This window comes from Tyto alba, unplaced genomic scaffold (assembly GCF_018691265.1).
Source record: "Tyto alba isolate M040663 unplaced genomic scaffold, T.alba_DEE_v4.0 Super-Scaffold_40, whole genome shotgun sequence".
In the NCBI taxonomy this organism is placed as follows: domain Eukaryota; kingdom Metazoa; phylum Chordata; class Aves; order Strigiformes; family Tytonidae; genus Tyto; species Tyto alba.
In genome coordinates this window covers 969406-985488 of record NW_024881316.1, presented here as the reverse complement: position 1 = coordinate 985488, position 16083 = coordinate 969406, and the positions used below count along the sequence as shown (strand labels likewise).

At 49.2% G+C, this 16083-nt stretch overlaps 1 protein-coding gene across 1 annotated transcript in view; it reads left to right on the top strand.

Annotated features, from left to right (window-relative positions):
* Positions 1 to 5008: 5008 nt before the first annotated feature.
* The window catches only part of FOXO3 (forkhead box O3), a 95425-nt gene continuing 84350 nt past the window's right edge, over positions 5009 to 16083 (top strand). The window contains exon 1 of the mRNA XM_042803662.1: positions 5009 to 5874. Within this exon, the coding sequence (XP_042659596.1) occupies positions 5296 to 5874 (579 nt within the window). The 5' untranslated portion in view covers positions 5009 to 5295. The remainder of the gene's footprint in view (positions 5875 to 16083) is intronic.

The window sequence follows — 16083 nt, the reverse complement described above, 5'->3', positions numbered from 1 at the left end:
GAAAAGTGATCCTGTTTTTTAATGTGGATGACTGCAGTCACCGCACTCTGCACAGTGCAGAAACGGGTCAAGAATTCTTCAGCAGTGGGTGTTCAAGTTTAGGTGCGTGCAGAGCTGAGTGGTTCCAGCCTTAAGAGTTCAGCCCCCAAATCGTCAGGTTTGCTTGAGGAAAGAGTTCTTCTCCACAGTAGTAATGTCATTGCTTCCTTCTGCTACTGCACTTACCTTCCTTCACTTCCCCTCTGTTACAGCGGCCAGTCAGGCAGTTCACAGGCTGAAGTCCAACTCCAATTGATCTTTAAATTGGTGTTCATCACTTTGAGGAAAATTTTATAGTCAGAACTCTGTAGCCGTCTTTGGCAAACGCTCCATGTCTCCATGGCACAATTTGGACCTTTGCTCTGCATCTATCTGCCAGTCAGCCATTCTCCCCCTAATAACTGTGGAACCCATTAGCCAGTTGTAGCCAAATTGGGCAGAAAGGTTAAAGTCTTGGAGTATGAAGTTGGCTGGTTTATAGACAACATTTCTTTCTAATCAACACAGAGGTTGCTCTGAATCAGCCACAAAACCTACTGCCCTTTGCCCAGTCTGTGTTTAAAGGACATAGTAGAGAACTGTGGGAAGAACAAAAAAAATACACTGAGGGAGCTGCTTTCTCATGAGGTGGGTGGGAGGGGTAGGACAGGGTTATTGCAGTGGACACAGACTTCTCAGAGACCAGGCCGCAGGTGGCTTATACAAGTCATATACTTGTTTGTGTGAAGTCCATGTAGACAATGCAGCCGTTGTTTAATGTAACCGCAATATAACATCATTTTATTGAGCGGCAGTACACTTTACAGTAGATTTCCACAATGACGTAATGATGAGAAGTTCCAGGCTCCCCACCCCCCCATGCAACTTTCGCTCCAATCTTGTTTCTGCACTAAGAGATTTGTGTAAGAGAGATAAAGCCAGAAATGTGACCTGCACTTCTCTAGCTACCGGCCCAGGAGAATGTAGGTTACGGCAGAATGAAGGCGTGAGCATATCTGGGTTATCACTGTGAGCTGGGACACTCAAATCTTATGGGAAGCTGACACTCCAAACCGACAAAATGGAAGAATGAGAATGAAAACGGAGCTGATGGGAGCCCGCCGTGGTTGAATGTAGCAGCTCAAAAGCATTAATCTCAACGCAAAAAGCACTTATGAGGCTTCCCACCCAGAGTGCTGTCCTACGGACGTTACTTTCCCCGAAGCAGTGTGACACAGGCCCCACATCTTGAGTGGTCCGTGAACAGCTGAGTTCACCCACAGAAATGACTTGGAGCTGCAAAGTAACTGTGACCCTGCCGGATCCGTCCAACCAGGTACCGTGACAGGTACACATGTTCTCAGTATAAACCTGGGCGGGGATAGTAGATAAAATGTGGTGCAGAGGAAGGCGCAGCGCTGCCCTGGAACACTCGCAGTCTGACTAGGCACAGTAAGTGATCGAGGCTTTCAGATGGCCTCAGGGCTGGCCTAACTTTATTCCTGTTGAAGTCGGTGATAAAACTCCCATAAACGGAGCCTTTTTGAAAATCCCACCCTTGGGGCATTAAAGTACTTAAAGGAAGAGACTGGAAATCGTGCAGGCTTTAGATTCAATTTTGATCAGTTTTTATACGTATTTCAGTGGGCGCAGGCACAGAACTGCAAGAAGAAGGGCTCCTCTGTCCGTTTTGCTCGTGCACATTTGGTAAGTAAAGAAAAATGTGTAGGAACAATTATGCCGTGGTTTTAATTCTGCCTCTAAACTGCAATCTCATGGGCACACACGTGCTGTGTGGAGCTGTGAAGAACCGGTACTGGGCCTTGTTTGGCAAAGGCTGCGTGGCTGATATACCAGTGACTTCTGAAGAGGGCAGATAATCTTGCAGTAAAGGCCCAGGGCTGGCACTCAGGAGATCTAGTTTTATTTCTCAGTTCTGACATGGGCTTCCTGTATGACCTCAGCATAGTCACGTAATTGCTCGGTGCCTCAGTCCATCATCTCTTTAATAGGGTTACTACTTACTTATTTCCTTTCTCCCGCCCTGGCCTGCCTTACTTAGACTGCAATTCTGCCAGGGAGTGGAGCATTTCTTACCACGTGCAGGGCCTTCACCCAGCACAATGAGACCTAATGGCAATGCCTGTACAGTAATGCAATGCCAATTAAATAAATAAATGAAGATGATAATATCATTTAGGACTAGATTTGCAGTTTGTAATCCAGCCCAAGGTCAAGTGCTACGCTTCCCTGGAATCCTGGGACCTAAGGAGATGCTCCACAGGGAGTTTTCTGCACTGGTCAAAATCAGCCCCAAGCTGTAGCAGGTTTTGGGAAGGGGCTGAGCATCTGTCACGGCTTCGCGGCCGGCATTCTCTGGCTACCTGCTGAAAGCCGCAAGCAGAGGCTCCCTGGAGTTGGACAAAGTGTCTTCTCATCGTGCACAGCCTTGTCTGATCTTAGTTCCTGGCTCTTCAGTGCTACTGCAGTTCTCTCCTACCAGCTGCTAAATCCTACAGGCGAATGGCAGTTACCACAATTGCAGAGTAGCTGGTGTCTTTCTGAGCTGCCTTGCATTCCCACAAGGGGCCACGTTACAGCAAAATCATGGCAGGACACACAGCATTGCAACCCAACACAGAGCTGCAGTGAACGTTATTTCCATTACTTGAACCTGCGTTCATTCTGATTAATTCATTGTCTCCTACTATATTTAGATAACTGAGGATTAATTGTATGCATGCTGAAATGCTGTCCCTTGTAATAAAATCATGCCGAACTATTCCTAACTTGAGTGCCACTTGAATTTGAAACCTAACTAGACCTTGAGGGCCTCAGCCCTTACTTAGCAGGACGTGTAGGGCATGAAGGATCAGGGCCTTGCTGTTTTCTAATCAAACAGAACGATTCTCAAATCTCATGGCTTGTCTGTAATGCTAAACAAATCAGGAATCACTTAATTTGTCTGCTAATTCTACCCGGCAATGCTTTAGAAGCACACCTACTTCTTAACACACGCAGCTGTCTAGATCTGGTACGAGAGACAACACTACTTTTGTACTAAATCTAGTCCATAGTTCAGGTCGATGCAAAGCTAGGTGAGAACAGATGCGTATACGTTGCTATGTACTGTATTCGTAACTACATCTGTATTAATAGCTTTATGTTCCTCGGCTTTGTGGGTCACCCTTTTACCCAACCCATAATTAACTACGTCTTCAAGTGAGCTACTTCGGAGGGCTTTTTGCTAGGGCACAGCCTCCAAGGAGGAAGTACAGCGGGATTATATTCACGTGTGGACATGTCGGAACGTGCTGCCCTATCACTCGCAGGTGGAACGAACGTTTTCGAAAATTGACCGAATTGGGCTCCGGATTTAAAGTCTGCCGGAATAACTCGCGCACCGATAATTTATGACCAGTGGAAACAAGTCAGAAAAGAAACAGCGCGCTATTCCTCCCCCGTGACTGACAGCCAGAGCTCCTTTCGTGGTGAAGCGCAGGCAGCGGTGTGCGAAAGTGAGACGGCCGCGTCTCGTTTGGCGGCTTAAATTCTAGAAGGAGCAGCGAGGCCGGGCTCCTGCAGTCCTTGGCAAGTCTCACCGTAAATTTTTCAGAGACCCGGGCGCTTTCTGGAGCCGCCGGGAAGGCGAGCGGGCAGGCGCTCGGCCCCGCCGGGTCCCCGCAGCCCGCCCAGCACCGGCGCCTGCCCGCGGCCCGTCGCTCCCGCCCCGTCGGGGCGGCCCCTGCGCGGCACCGCCCGCCCCTTCCCCACGCCCCCCCCCCCCCCCCCCGCCCGTGGGCGGGCCGTGGCGAGCCGTGCGGTTAGGTTGAGGCTCCCTGCGTGTGTCTATAACTTTGTGTTGCTGCCGGTGGTTGTTAGGAGGAGGGATGTGGAAGTCGGCGGCGAGCAGGGAGCCAGGCTGCTCGGGCGGGCTGCGGCGGCAGGCGGGCTCGGCGCGGGCGGATCGCTTGCCTCTCGCCGGCTGCTCGCAGAGGGAGCGGGCGGTTTGCCGCTTTCTCTTCCTTCGCCTTTAAAGGGAAGCCTCCTCGAAGCTGAAGGCGCAGGAGCAGGAGGAGCAGGAACCATGCAGCAGCGCTGCTTCTTCCTCCTGTGAATTCGGAGCTCGATTTCTGCCGGTGTGGAGGTGGCTGTTGATTCTTCCCCCCCCCCCCCCCCCGCCTCCCTCCCCTCCCGATGTGGCTCTCCCTGCCTCTTCTGCCTGCGCTTTTTAAATGACTTGAGTGAAGGGGGGGAAAAACTGTCAAGATGGCAGCAGCAGGAGCAAGGAGGTTATGAATGTGGTGTTGATGCTGGAACAAAACGTATTCTCTTTGGCAGCCCTAGGGAGGGCTTAAAGCTTCTGGACCTGTTGGAAGACTGGCGATTTGATTTGTTCCCGTTGTGTTTGCTTTTTCCCTGCGAGAAGAAGGATTTTTTTTTTTTTTTTTTTTTTTTTAAACAACCGACCAGCCCCCGGGGTGGCCTTCTCCCGCCCCCTTCTCTGTCGGCTGTGAGATTTTGGGGGGTTGTCTTGCGTGTGGCTTGGGGGGGGGGGGGCACCGCAAAGTGATAGGCTTACGCTAGTATGCAGTTGGATGTATGCTAAGACTTCGGCTCCCTTTTAGGGCGTTCTGAAGAAGGAAAAAGTCTTCGGCGTAATCTGAAGGACCCCTCTCCCTGCCCTCCTGCCGAGGGAGGGGGCAAAGGACCACCCTCCCCCAAAAGGGAAGATACCCGCGGAAGCGACGAGGAGCGAGCTCGGAGGAGCCGGGGGCAGGGGAGGGGGTCCTCTCCCGGCTGGATACGGCGCGGATCCCGCTGGAGCTACTTCTGCATCCGCACGGAGTGAAACATAAACAAACGCACACACGCACCGCGGGAGCGGCCGTCGCTCCGCCGGCGCGGAGGGCAGCGCCGCGGGCACCTCCGGCACCGCCCGGCCCCACGCTGCCCGCCCTGCGCTGCCGCTCCGGCTCCTAATCTGATCCCCCCCCCCCCTCCACACACACACACACACACACACACACACACACACTCCTTCCACCTCACCCCCCCGCTCCGGCGTTCGCTTCGCCCGCGGGGCTCGGGGGTGCAGCGGAGAGCCTGCCAGCCCTTCGCGGGGAGCGGCATGCCCGCCCGGCGGCCCCCCGCCTGCTAGGCTCCCGTCGGCACCGAGGAGGCGGCGGAGGAGGAGCGGGGCCGGCGGCCGCCCGCCCGCCCCGTCGCAGCGCCCCGCCGCCGCCGCCGCCGCCGCCGCCCGCGGGGGAGGCCAAGATGGCAGAGGCGTCGCCCGCCGCCCCGCTCTCCCCGCTGGACGTGGAGCTGGACCCCGAGTTCGAGCCGCAGAGCCGCCCCCGCTCCTGCACCTGGCCCCTGCAGAGGCCCGAGCTGCAGGCCAGCCCCGCCAAGCCCGCCGGCGAGCCGCCCGCCGACGCCGCCTCCATGATCCCCGAGGAGGAGGACGACGAGGAGGAGGGGGGCGGCTCGGCCATGGCCGTCGGCAGCGCGGCCCCCCCCGCCGGCGGAGAAGCGGCGGCGGCCCCCGCCGTCCCGGAGGAGGCGGCGCGGCTGCTGGCCCCGCTGCCCGGGGGCGGCCCGGAGGGGCCGAGCCTGTCGCCGGGGGGAGCGGCGGCGGGCGGCGGGGGGCTGAGCGGGGGCCCGGCGGCGGCGCCGAGGAAGTCCTCGTCGCGGCGCAACGCGTGGGGCAACCTCTCCTACGCCGACCTCATCACCCGCGCCATCGAGAGCTCCCCGGAGAAGCGCCTCACCCTCTCGCAGATCTACGACTGGATGGTCCGCTGCGTGCCCTACTTCAAGGACAAGGGGGACAGCAACAGCTCGGCCGGCTGGAAGGTGAGGCGGGGTCGCGGGGCCGTCCCCACGGGCGGGCTGGCCGCGGGGGGGGGGGGTGTATGGGGTGGGGGGTGCCGGCGGCTTTCCCCGACGGCGGCCGGCCGGGCGCTGCTGCTTGCTGGCCGTGCTGGGGAGTCGAGCGGTCGCCTTTGCTTTTTGCCCCCCTCCTCCCCCTTTTTCTTTTCTTTTTTTTTATTGCGGGAGGAGGGTAAGAAAAGTTTGGGCTCTTCCCTGTTGGCTGTGTGCAAGCGGCGAGGGCTCCTAACTCTGGTAGCAAGGGAGACGCAGGAGTGAAGCTGGTTTCTCTGGTGCACAAGCCCATAAGCAGGGAAAGAAAAAAAGAGGAAAGAAAAAAGGGAAAAAATATTTTTAAGGGCATGTGGTTGAGGCTTTTTTGGTTTGTTTTTTAAGTTACAGGTACCTTTGGTGTAACTCGTACTGGAAATAAGCAGAGTTGCTTTTATGCGGGGTCAGTCTGAGTTTCAAAGCTCAAATACAGAATGACTATTATTTTCGTCAAGAAAAACCCCAGTGGTTTCCCACACGTTCCTCAAAGGCAATAGAGGGAAATTCGGGTCTTGACATTTCTTCATGAAGTTAATCAAAGCGTGGAGTTATTGGCTGCTCAGCCACGGGAATGCTTGGTTTGCGATTCCTGTGGTGCCAGTGTATGAGGACACCGTCTACTGATAAATCCCTTACAGCCGAGCATTTTCTGTCCAGCATTGCGACAGTTAGCAGCTGAGATTACTACTGTTTTAACAAGTGAGGGAAAAAAAAAAAAAGCCTTTTTTCTGTGGCTTGTTTACTTAGCGTGTACAAAAGCACGTTGCAGGCGGGCAGGGTTTTACTCTCAAAGACGGAGTCTCATAAGGCCTACCAGGAGCTGGTGCTGCACATAGAGTACATTTGAAGTGGTTTCCAGAACTGCTTTTTTTTTCCTCCTCGTTTTCCGTGTCCATCTCTTAGTGTCTGTGGAAATGTCACGTACTTGCAGCTATGCAGAAATGCAGGTGCTGCTTGATGTCGATACTGTCTGCAGAGGGAAATCCCAGTACGGTTCGCTTGCTGCCGAGGGCCGACGCTGACAGCATCCGAGACCGAGTTTTTGAATGGATGGCTGAAGGCGAATTTGCCGTGAAGTTTTATTGTCATACAGTTAAATTAAATTTCCTCTTTGAATCTCTGTAGCTTTGGATCAGGGGATAACTTACACTGTACAAATCGGTCAGAAATACTACGTGGGTGAAACATTTCTGGCAGTTTTCGTATTGGCAGCCCTGTCTCATATTTTGGTGCCTGAGTGGGACTTGCTGCTAGGAACTGAAGTACAGCTGTATGATTTTTACCTTCCAAATGGAGCACTGTAGAGGAAGCATTTCACTGACAGACTTGTCTCAGGCTGGAAAAAATATAAACACAAAGTTTCTCAGTGGCATAGCTAATTCAGGACAAGGCTTTTAAAATCACAGATCCTTTTTACAGCTTTTGCATCTGTATTAAGTGTTGAATTTTGATCTGACTTTACAAGCGCGGCGTGGGGTGCGATAGAGGGTTACATCTTCTGATGACAGCCCGTGCCTTCCTAAGTTGTTTGGTTTCGTGCCGAAGCGGCGGCTTTGGATGTCAGCTGCTATGACAAATCCAGGCTTTTTATCTGATACTTTGAATTTTCAGTAAATTCTCGATGCGCAATTCAAATGCAGCCTTATCAAACAATGGGGCTGATACTGTTTCGGCTGAATTTGGTGGCAAAACTCCCATTCGCTTCAGCAGAAGCAGGATCTGGGCCATAACACGAAGTGTTTGCATTGATTAGTATGCTCAATACAGTCACAATTTTTTCTGACAATTTATACTGTTAATTTGATATTGATTCCTTTGCTGAGCAGCATTAACTGGTACTTGGAGCTAATTAAAATGTTAAAAACTTGGATCCCTTGAGATTCCTCTGATATAATTTAGTTCAGAAGTTTCTCACAAGCCTTTAAGATGACCTTTCTCAGGAGATGCAAGCACACTGGTAGCAGAAAATTCTGCCTCTTTTATGACTGTGAGCTGTCTCTGGAAGTTAGGGTAAGGTGTTTGATTGCGTTAAGAGTGGGTGCAGTTGTGCATGCGTGGTAGGGGCGTACTGAAAGGGGCAAAGGAGAGGTCAGGAGCTAATAATTTGCCAGGCATTCAAAAATGCAAAATTTAATTCCTTAGCAAGGCTAGAGTTTCTTTTAATGTATGCATATACATTCAGAAGAGGACTGTTTCAGAAGAGGACTATTTCAGTTTCTTGGCTGGAACGTAAATTAGTTTGTGCAGAGGCAACACTTTCAAATAGAGACTCCATCTTAGTCTCCGATGCTAAAACACATTATATGTTGTTATCATCTTTGTTTCCCTCACAGGTAATGAATACAACTCTTCAGGAACTAATGTCAGCTTTTCACATCAGACTTTTTCAGATTGCTAGTTACACTGAGTTTTTAAATGAACAGAAGATAGTTCTGTATCAGAAGGCTTTTATCTTAATTTAGAATTTTTTTACACAGCTAAATTCGTCTTTGAAGGCAGCAAGCCCATTTAACAATATTCTGTTCTGGCACTGAGTGGGAAAATTGTCATTTTAAACAAAGGGAAGAAGATAACTTGGTTTTATTATCTTATGTATTATTATATATGAAATATTAATACCGTTTCCAGTGAGATGTGCTGAATACCATAATCCGTAAACATAGCTGGGATTATACTCCTCAAAACAATTATTTTAAGAGCTATAAATTAAAGTTACAACTATCACTTTCCTTTTTTTTTTTTTTTTTTTTTTTTTTTCCTTTCCCCCCAGGGCTTTAAGGAGAAGTGAATATTTCAGATGTGGTTAGGAAGGCATATATTACGTTTCCGCTAATTCAAATAAGGTTTGCCCAATACACCCCCCCCAACAATCCTATTTGCTTCCCCCTCCCCCTGGCCAGGCCGATGGGATGCTAGCTAACCTAATACTGCCTGACAGCTAACTAGGGCAGTAGTGTACGGTGCATCATCACTGTAGAGCCAGCACGCTGCGGACACCGTCGTGTGCCACGGGCAGCCTGGTTTCATACAATCCCGTACACTTCCAAATCACCGGGAAGGGTTTAGATGCATGCTTCAATATCTGCTTACTCTCGTCAGTACTTACGGAGGGCCAGTATTTATATTTGTCATCACTGGAGAGGGGAAAAGGTCTGAGGGTGAGCTGGTTTCACCCTTGTGAAATGCACTCAGGCGGCTCTTACGGGTACTTCCACAGAGCTCCTTGATGACAAGATCTACCCATCTTTCCAAATTCAGGTATCTGTTACCCTGTTGATGTCCTGCAGTCACAAAACTAGTGTGCTGACTTAAACCCCACATATTTAGGATGCAGTAACTCACTTCACTCAATAATCTTGAAATGGAAAACTGAATTACCTTTGTGTCCATGTATAGAGTAGAGGTGCCCGGTTTCACTGTCGTTTAAGTACTTCCATATCTCTTCCTATAATGTTATTTTGTAATTTCTTGCAGTACTATCTTGTGAAACAGTCTTTTCTACATGAAGAGTACACTAGGGGGACTATTCTCCTCTTTGTTGAGTGGTATGGCAAGACTATGAATCTGGTCCTTTATACACAGATACCAGCAATTCCCAAATTTAAATCCAGCTGATTTGCCTTGATTTGTTTTTTATATCAGAAGCCTATTTGTTTTACACCTGTTGTACTCGTGTTTCCTCATGAAAGATAAATACTAGCTGCTGGGATATTTACTTTGAAGGGGAGATTTTTGTAAACTTTGTACATGGACATTTCATCATTCCTTACCATGTTTTATTGACCAATATGTACCTAAAGGCTGCAGTCCCTTCAGCATAGCAAATGCACGAGTCTCTAATTATTGAGACTTGAAAAGACTTGAGAAGTTTGTCAGCGGTGTAGACAGATGTCTAAATCTGTTAGCCAGATGCTGATATGCAAGACGTGTCAGACTTTTTTTATTATCTTTTTACAAAGGATGTGGGAAGGAAGCAACACCACTCTCCGTTCTTCTTATTTCTCCTTCCTCAGGGTGACATACAGTGTCTTTATCAGGAGTGGCAGCATTAAACAGGAGTTTGCACCAGTTTTTTTTTTTTTTTTTTTTTTTCTTTTTTAAAGACTGTGTTTTCCAGTTAACTGCTAGCATGAATATTTTTTCCAGCCTTCTATATATTCTTATATATTTTTTTTTATTTTTTATTTTTTTTTTATTTTGAGCGCTTTCTTCATCTGTACAGAAGGGTTTGGGTTATAAACTGCAGCCTGATTACTTTAAGTTTTGATCTACTGAAGTGAGCACGGGTTTAAGCACGTGAATGGATCCTTGGGACTTCAGTGGGATTACTTGTGTGCTTAAACTTAGCGCTTAAGCATCTTACCTGATCAAAGCCTTACTATGTTGTGCTTTAACAAAATACTCAGTAACATTTGTAAGTGAATTCTGTGCTGAGGAATGTAGAGAGATGTGTGGTTCCAGCCGCAAAGTCAAAACTGCTAGATAACAAGCTTCTTGCATCAAAAAGGAGTATACTCTAGTATCAAAGTAACAAATGACTTTTTAAACTCTCCAGCAGAAACCATATGTAGATATTAGTGCACATTATTATTTTATATCTGCAATGTACATCAAAGATCTCACTCTTCCCTAGCTCATGCAGGCAGGTGACAGCTATTAGAGGAGGGAGACACCTAGTAGCTCTCCCAGAATCATTGACATTGTTTGATCCACAGTGTGACAGGGAGGAGTGCCTCCACTGAAGGACTTGTTAAATGCAGATATAAACACGTCGCCTTGGTGAACCTCATCAGCTGCAAAGAGTCACAGGCTCTGATAAACTTAACTTTTGATGTGAATGGGAAATCTCCAGTGAATGATGCCACATAGTATCGCTGTCAGGTAGACCTGTCTGATACATACTGGAATCAGTGTTTCTCAGTTCTTCAGAGACAGAAGGTTGCCTAAAACAGTCATGCAACATTGGCGCTACTGTAATAGGTTATTAGTGCAAATATTTGAGGATATTTAAAATAGGAAGCTTGAGAGTCAGAGGTTGGATCCTACGCTTACCTGTGTGTTTGAAAGTACATGGTTAATGCTAAGAAAAATCATCATAAAGCCAGCTTAAAAGCCACTTTAGTGGCTTTTATGTCCACTGCATTGTACTGGCTTAAACAAACACTGTCTGAAGCTATCAGGCTGGGGAAGAGAGGTGTCCTGGCACTCCTGCCCCAGCCTGACGTCCCACTTCTGTTTGGTTTTGCCCTGGTAAAGCGATCGGTGCCTTACATGCGAGGCCATTTTGTATTTGGGTCGTTTTGGTGGTGCTACACCACTTTGCTGTAATCCTGGGAGATTAGGGGAGGCTGGGCACGTGCTGGTGCATTTAGAAAGGCTAGTGATTAGGGTTAGCACGGTGGTTTTGTGAAAGCTCTTTGTGCTGACGTGGACAAAGTAGAAACCCAGAGCCGGTGGTGTCCCTTGCAGAAGGCAGGCAACGCTGGGGCGGGTGCAGCCCCCCCACACCCCCTGTGGTGGCCGGGCTGTTTTCAGCCAGTTTGCATGGGGTGGATGGGGAGAACGAGCATGAAATAATCACCCCAGAAAATTACGGTGGGTGTGCTGGGTTCAAAGGGAGGCCGAAGGGATTGCCTTCGGAGATAAGGGAAAACTAAGTCTAAACAGCCAAAGCATTTCTCTAGGTGGCAGCCTCCTAAAGGTGCCCTGCAAGATTTTGGCAGTCAGCTATTTTGCGTGGAAGTATGGAAAATCTTTTGTGAGGATTGTTTCTTATTTGCAGTGCAATTACAGTGGGTTTTAGCATAGTGGCGGCTTGCCAAGGGAGAAACTGAAAGTGTTTCCTAATGCAAGTTGTTACTTAGACTAAAATCTTTGAGTATTCTTGTTTCTCTCCCACTTTTTTTCAAAGCCTTACTACTGTATCTGTCACAGAAAACATGCTCAAGGGCAAGGTTATAAAATGGCAGCGTTAATTTCTTTTAAAGGCACGAGGCCCTCCACGTTTTGAGGCAGACTCTCTCTGGAGGAGGGCAAGCTCCGAGAATCCTCCTGCTGCTGTTCTGTTCCCCTCGCCACGAAAAACTGCGATTCCCAAGTCGACACTGGAAAATGGGCCACAGCCTTGCTGGGTCCCAGGGCAGGAGGTGCATCCAGGTCCCGCAGCACGTAGCGAGTATCCTGATAAAGACCTGCCTGATAACACAGCGCTCGGCGAGCTGCAGGGTTTTTTTTGATGTGGCTTTTTTTGGTGCTGACAATATGTCCATAGCGCAGTGGTTCAAGAGCAAAATAAAGTGTTCAAGTAACGTGCGCAGTCATTCGGTTTGAGGCAGTGCTGGCTCAGCACACCATGAGTTAAGTGAAGATTATGCTTAACCTTTTATTTGCTCTTTTTTTGTGCTTCTACAAACTTGGACTGATCTTTTCTGTTACAATTTCCTGAGCATTGCCACACACTAAGCTTGGAAAACGAGGTGTATTTAGCCAATTTATGGCCTGACATATGTTAATTAACATTAATTACCTGCTTGAATAGTCCATTTAGCACTTATTATTAAAAAGTGGCTTGTCTACAGAAGGGGATTTTCCTTCAGAGTGAGATGTTTTGTTCTAACTTGCTTCAGACAGTCAGGATGGGGTATCCCATGCTTCTCTGCACAGCTACACCAGTTTCTTGATGTTCCAGTTGTGTGTGTGGGATACCACTGCACCACTGACAGGCACCAACTCCTTACCCATGTGTATTTGACATTTATTTGACGTTAGCTTAGCTTTCCCAAGCAAACCAGTGTGTTTCCGAGTGGTTTTTGCAAGCGGTGGGTGCAGCTCTTGCTCTTCTGTTTGAGGCAACTGGAGAAAGAGCCACGCTTCTCAGCTTGCCAGGCACTGCCGGGAGATCTGGAGACCTGTGGCGATGTGGCCCCAACTCCTGTTTGGGGAGGGGGGGGGGGCAGGAAAAGCTCGGGTGTGCAAGGCTGGAGGGGGTGCGCAGGAGTTGCTGGGGCGTGCTGTGGTGTGCTGCAGGAAGGGAGACTTCAGCTCTGTGTGGGCAAGGATGGTGGACCTTGAGGCTCCTGCAGCTGTTGGGAGCAGCCCACTGCTGGAGTGGAGCACGGTCTCCAACAACGGCAGGTTATGACTTGCCATATCCATCAGCTACGTTATCTAAGTTATCTCCTGGGCAATGTGTTGGGCAAGGGTTATCGCAGGTCATTGCTCTAAAACCTGCAAGATGAGGGGAGTAACAAGCACAGAGCACTTGTTCAATTTCCAAATACCAATATTTTTTAAAAAAATAAATTCCATTCCTCAATTCCCCATCCCCCAATTCCTCATTTCTGTCTTGGGAGGCTCCAGGGACTTTATGTCCTACTTCACCTTCTCCATCCTTTCCTCTGTAACACCAGCCAGGGGGGTTGCATGGTGCATGGGGTGCCTCTGTGGGAAGTGGAGGGCTGGCTTGTAACTGTGCAGTGCATGGTTCAGAGTATAGCTGCATTTTGGTTGGGGATACAGCGTGGAGGTGATTAGGCTACTGGACTGATGAAGAGCAATTTCAGGGCAGTGTAAGGGGTTGAGAACAAATGAGTGATTGCATTAGTGCTCTGCCTCATCCCTGTGATGAAATAGCGAGGGAGCTGCCTCTCAGTGGGGCTGGAGAAGTGCACTGCTGTGTCACCACTGCTTTTTGCCAGAGTGGTTCATTCTGATGCAGTGCCTAGCTGTGATGTCCAGGAGGAGCCAGTCTTGCCCTGCAAAGCCAGAGTCCTTTCTCTGGGCCACCCCCCTCACGCATTTGCTCAAGGACTGATATGCTTGTAATGCTGCTCAGCAGGCAATTTGAGGCGGGTCAGGAGTTAACAGCATTGGTGTCTTGTTAATAACTGTCTGTGTGTCCTACCTGGACTTTGCTTATTGGGGCAATTTTCTTTATCTGTACGCCGGTACCTATTAAGAATAAAGGCTATTTAAATACTTCTACTGATATAAAACACCTTTGTAAGATTTCACTGACAGAGAAGTGTCTTTCTGGGGATTTGCACCGGTAAAGAAATGCCTTGTGAAAATTAGCTCTTACAACAGACTCGTGCTAACGAATTGCATGGATTGCTTGCTTGATCTCAATATGCTATGTGCTTAAGAGCCGAGTTATAAAATACTGGGTCCTCACTTGATCGTGTTTATTTGGCAAGGTAATCTTTTGCTTTTCTTTTTTTGTTTTGTCCCCGCTGGTGGAGTTGCCACTCGCTACGTGTGAAGGGACGTGCGCGGGAGGTGCGTGCTGGGGCCGGAGGGCAGAGGCAGCCTGCGGATCGTTGCCGGAGGCCTGGAGGAAGGCCCAGCTGGAGCGAGGGGGACGGCGTGTGGCAGCGCCAGCTTGTCCACAGGCCTCCCAGAGCGTGCTGCCCACCAGTTTTGGGGGCAGGAGGGCCGCTCGCAGTGGGTGTGGGGCTCTGCCTGCGCAGCCTCCAGCTGCTGTACACGTGGGTGCTGCCCGCGGTCAGGTGTGTTTCTGTGGGGTGACTCACAGGATCATGCCACTTCTGTGTCCCTTCACCCGCTGCCTGTGCCGAGGTGGAGGGTGGGTCCGTGCTGATGTCTCCATGCCAAAACCCTCCTGAGAGCTCCGGAATGAGGCAGGAGTGCTGCCAATGGTGCCGTTTTTCTCCTTTGACACCTGGCTCTGAGGCTGCCTTCACGCTTTGCGTTGTGCTCTGGGTCTGCCTGGAGGCTTCTCAGAACCCAGCCCTCAGCCTTGCAGTGCCACCAGGCCAGCCTACCTCCCCATCCCTGGCTTTCCTAGAGCTTTGGCTCTCCTTAGGGAGCAGCAGAGGCCGTGGGGGCACAGGGGATTGTGATGCAGTCCTAGGAAAAAGTTTTGGTAGGTTTGCTGGCTCCTGAGTCGCGTGAACAGGAAAGGTCAGTTCCAGGCTGCTTGCCAGCTCTCGAACAGGGAGGTAACATCAGCTTATCCCAGAGGAGTGGGAGGCAGCTGATAAATCGGAAGGCTGATGAGGACAGGCAGTGGTCTGCTGGGGAAGGACAGATAGAGGAGCACCCAAACACATCGGCACAGGTCTGCTCAGGCTTCACTCTGCCTGCCGCCTGCTGTGACGGCTCCGTTCATAGGGGGAATGAAAATCGGTTTGCACGGACGCAGCCCAGTTTATGACAGTGCAACATTTGTGGGTAGATGAAGTAAAGAGAGCAGAGTCTGAGTCTTCTCCCTGCTAAAGGCCATGCTAAAGCAGCAGTGGGGTTCTACAGTGCGTCAGCAACACGAATTTGCATTCGTGTAAGTAAGGCTCAGGCCAGCAGTGCTTAAAATCCTGACTGCAGCTGAGCCTGGGCTCCCTGTGAGGACTGAGCACGACCAGGGAGTGTTAGTAAGTGTTGTACTTAAGTAAACAAAGCTTTGTTTAAAAATGTATTAATTACCTAATCATATTCTAATACAAACCGCTCTCCTAGTCTAGACAGCCAGCACCTCTGACATTGTAGACAATTTACTCTTACAACTTAGTGTTGTACCACGTTGGCTTCCACACTTTTTCCCAAATAGGATGCAGAAGAATAAATATATTATTCTAAAGAAATCATTTTAGGACATGACTTCCAGGGCTGTATTTGTTTTATCTAGAATGTGGATTGAATTACCTTGATATATGCTCCAGTTATCTGTCAATGCTCTTAAAACCTGCTGTGTATGTTTTTTTTTTTTCTTCCCATGCTAGCTCTTCAAGCAGCTATTTCAGCTCTCTGAAGACACGGTATGACCAAAGTTAGCCCCACTTTCTCACATGAAAATTGCAGTGTAAACATACCTTTAAATGCAAGACTTAATCCAAATCAAAAGTTTCTGACGTTGCAGGTATTTGTGAAGTTAGGCTGTGAATCCCTATCTTGTGTAAATATATTTGCTAGTACTTCACGGAGGATTTATCAGGTTCATATATAAAATTCTAGATATGCTTAGTACATAAAATTTGGTGTCTGATAAGTGAGAACAGTGCTCAACAAAGAATGTCTTTGTGTAAGCTCTCACAGGCTCCCACATTATCACCTTTTTTGCTGATTGGTTTTGTGCTGAGAGCAGTGATGTGGTTTCCTGAAAGCCTGTAACCTACTGTTTGTTCTGCA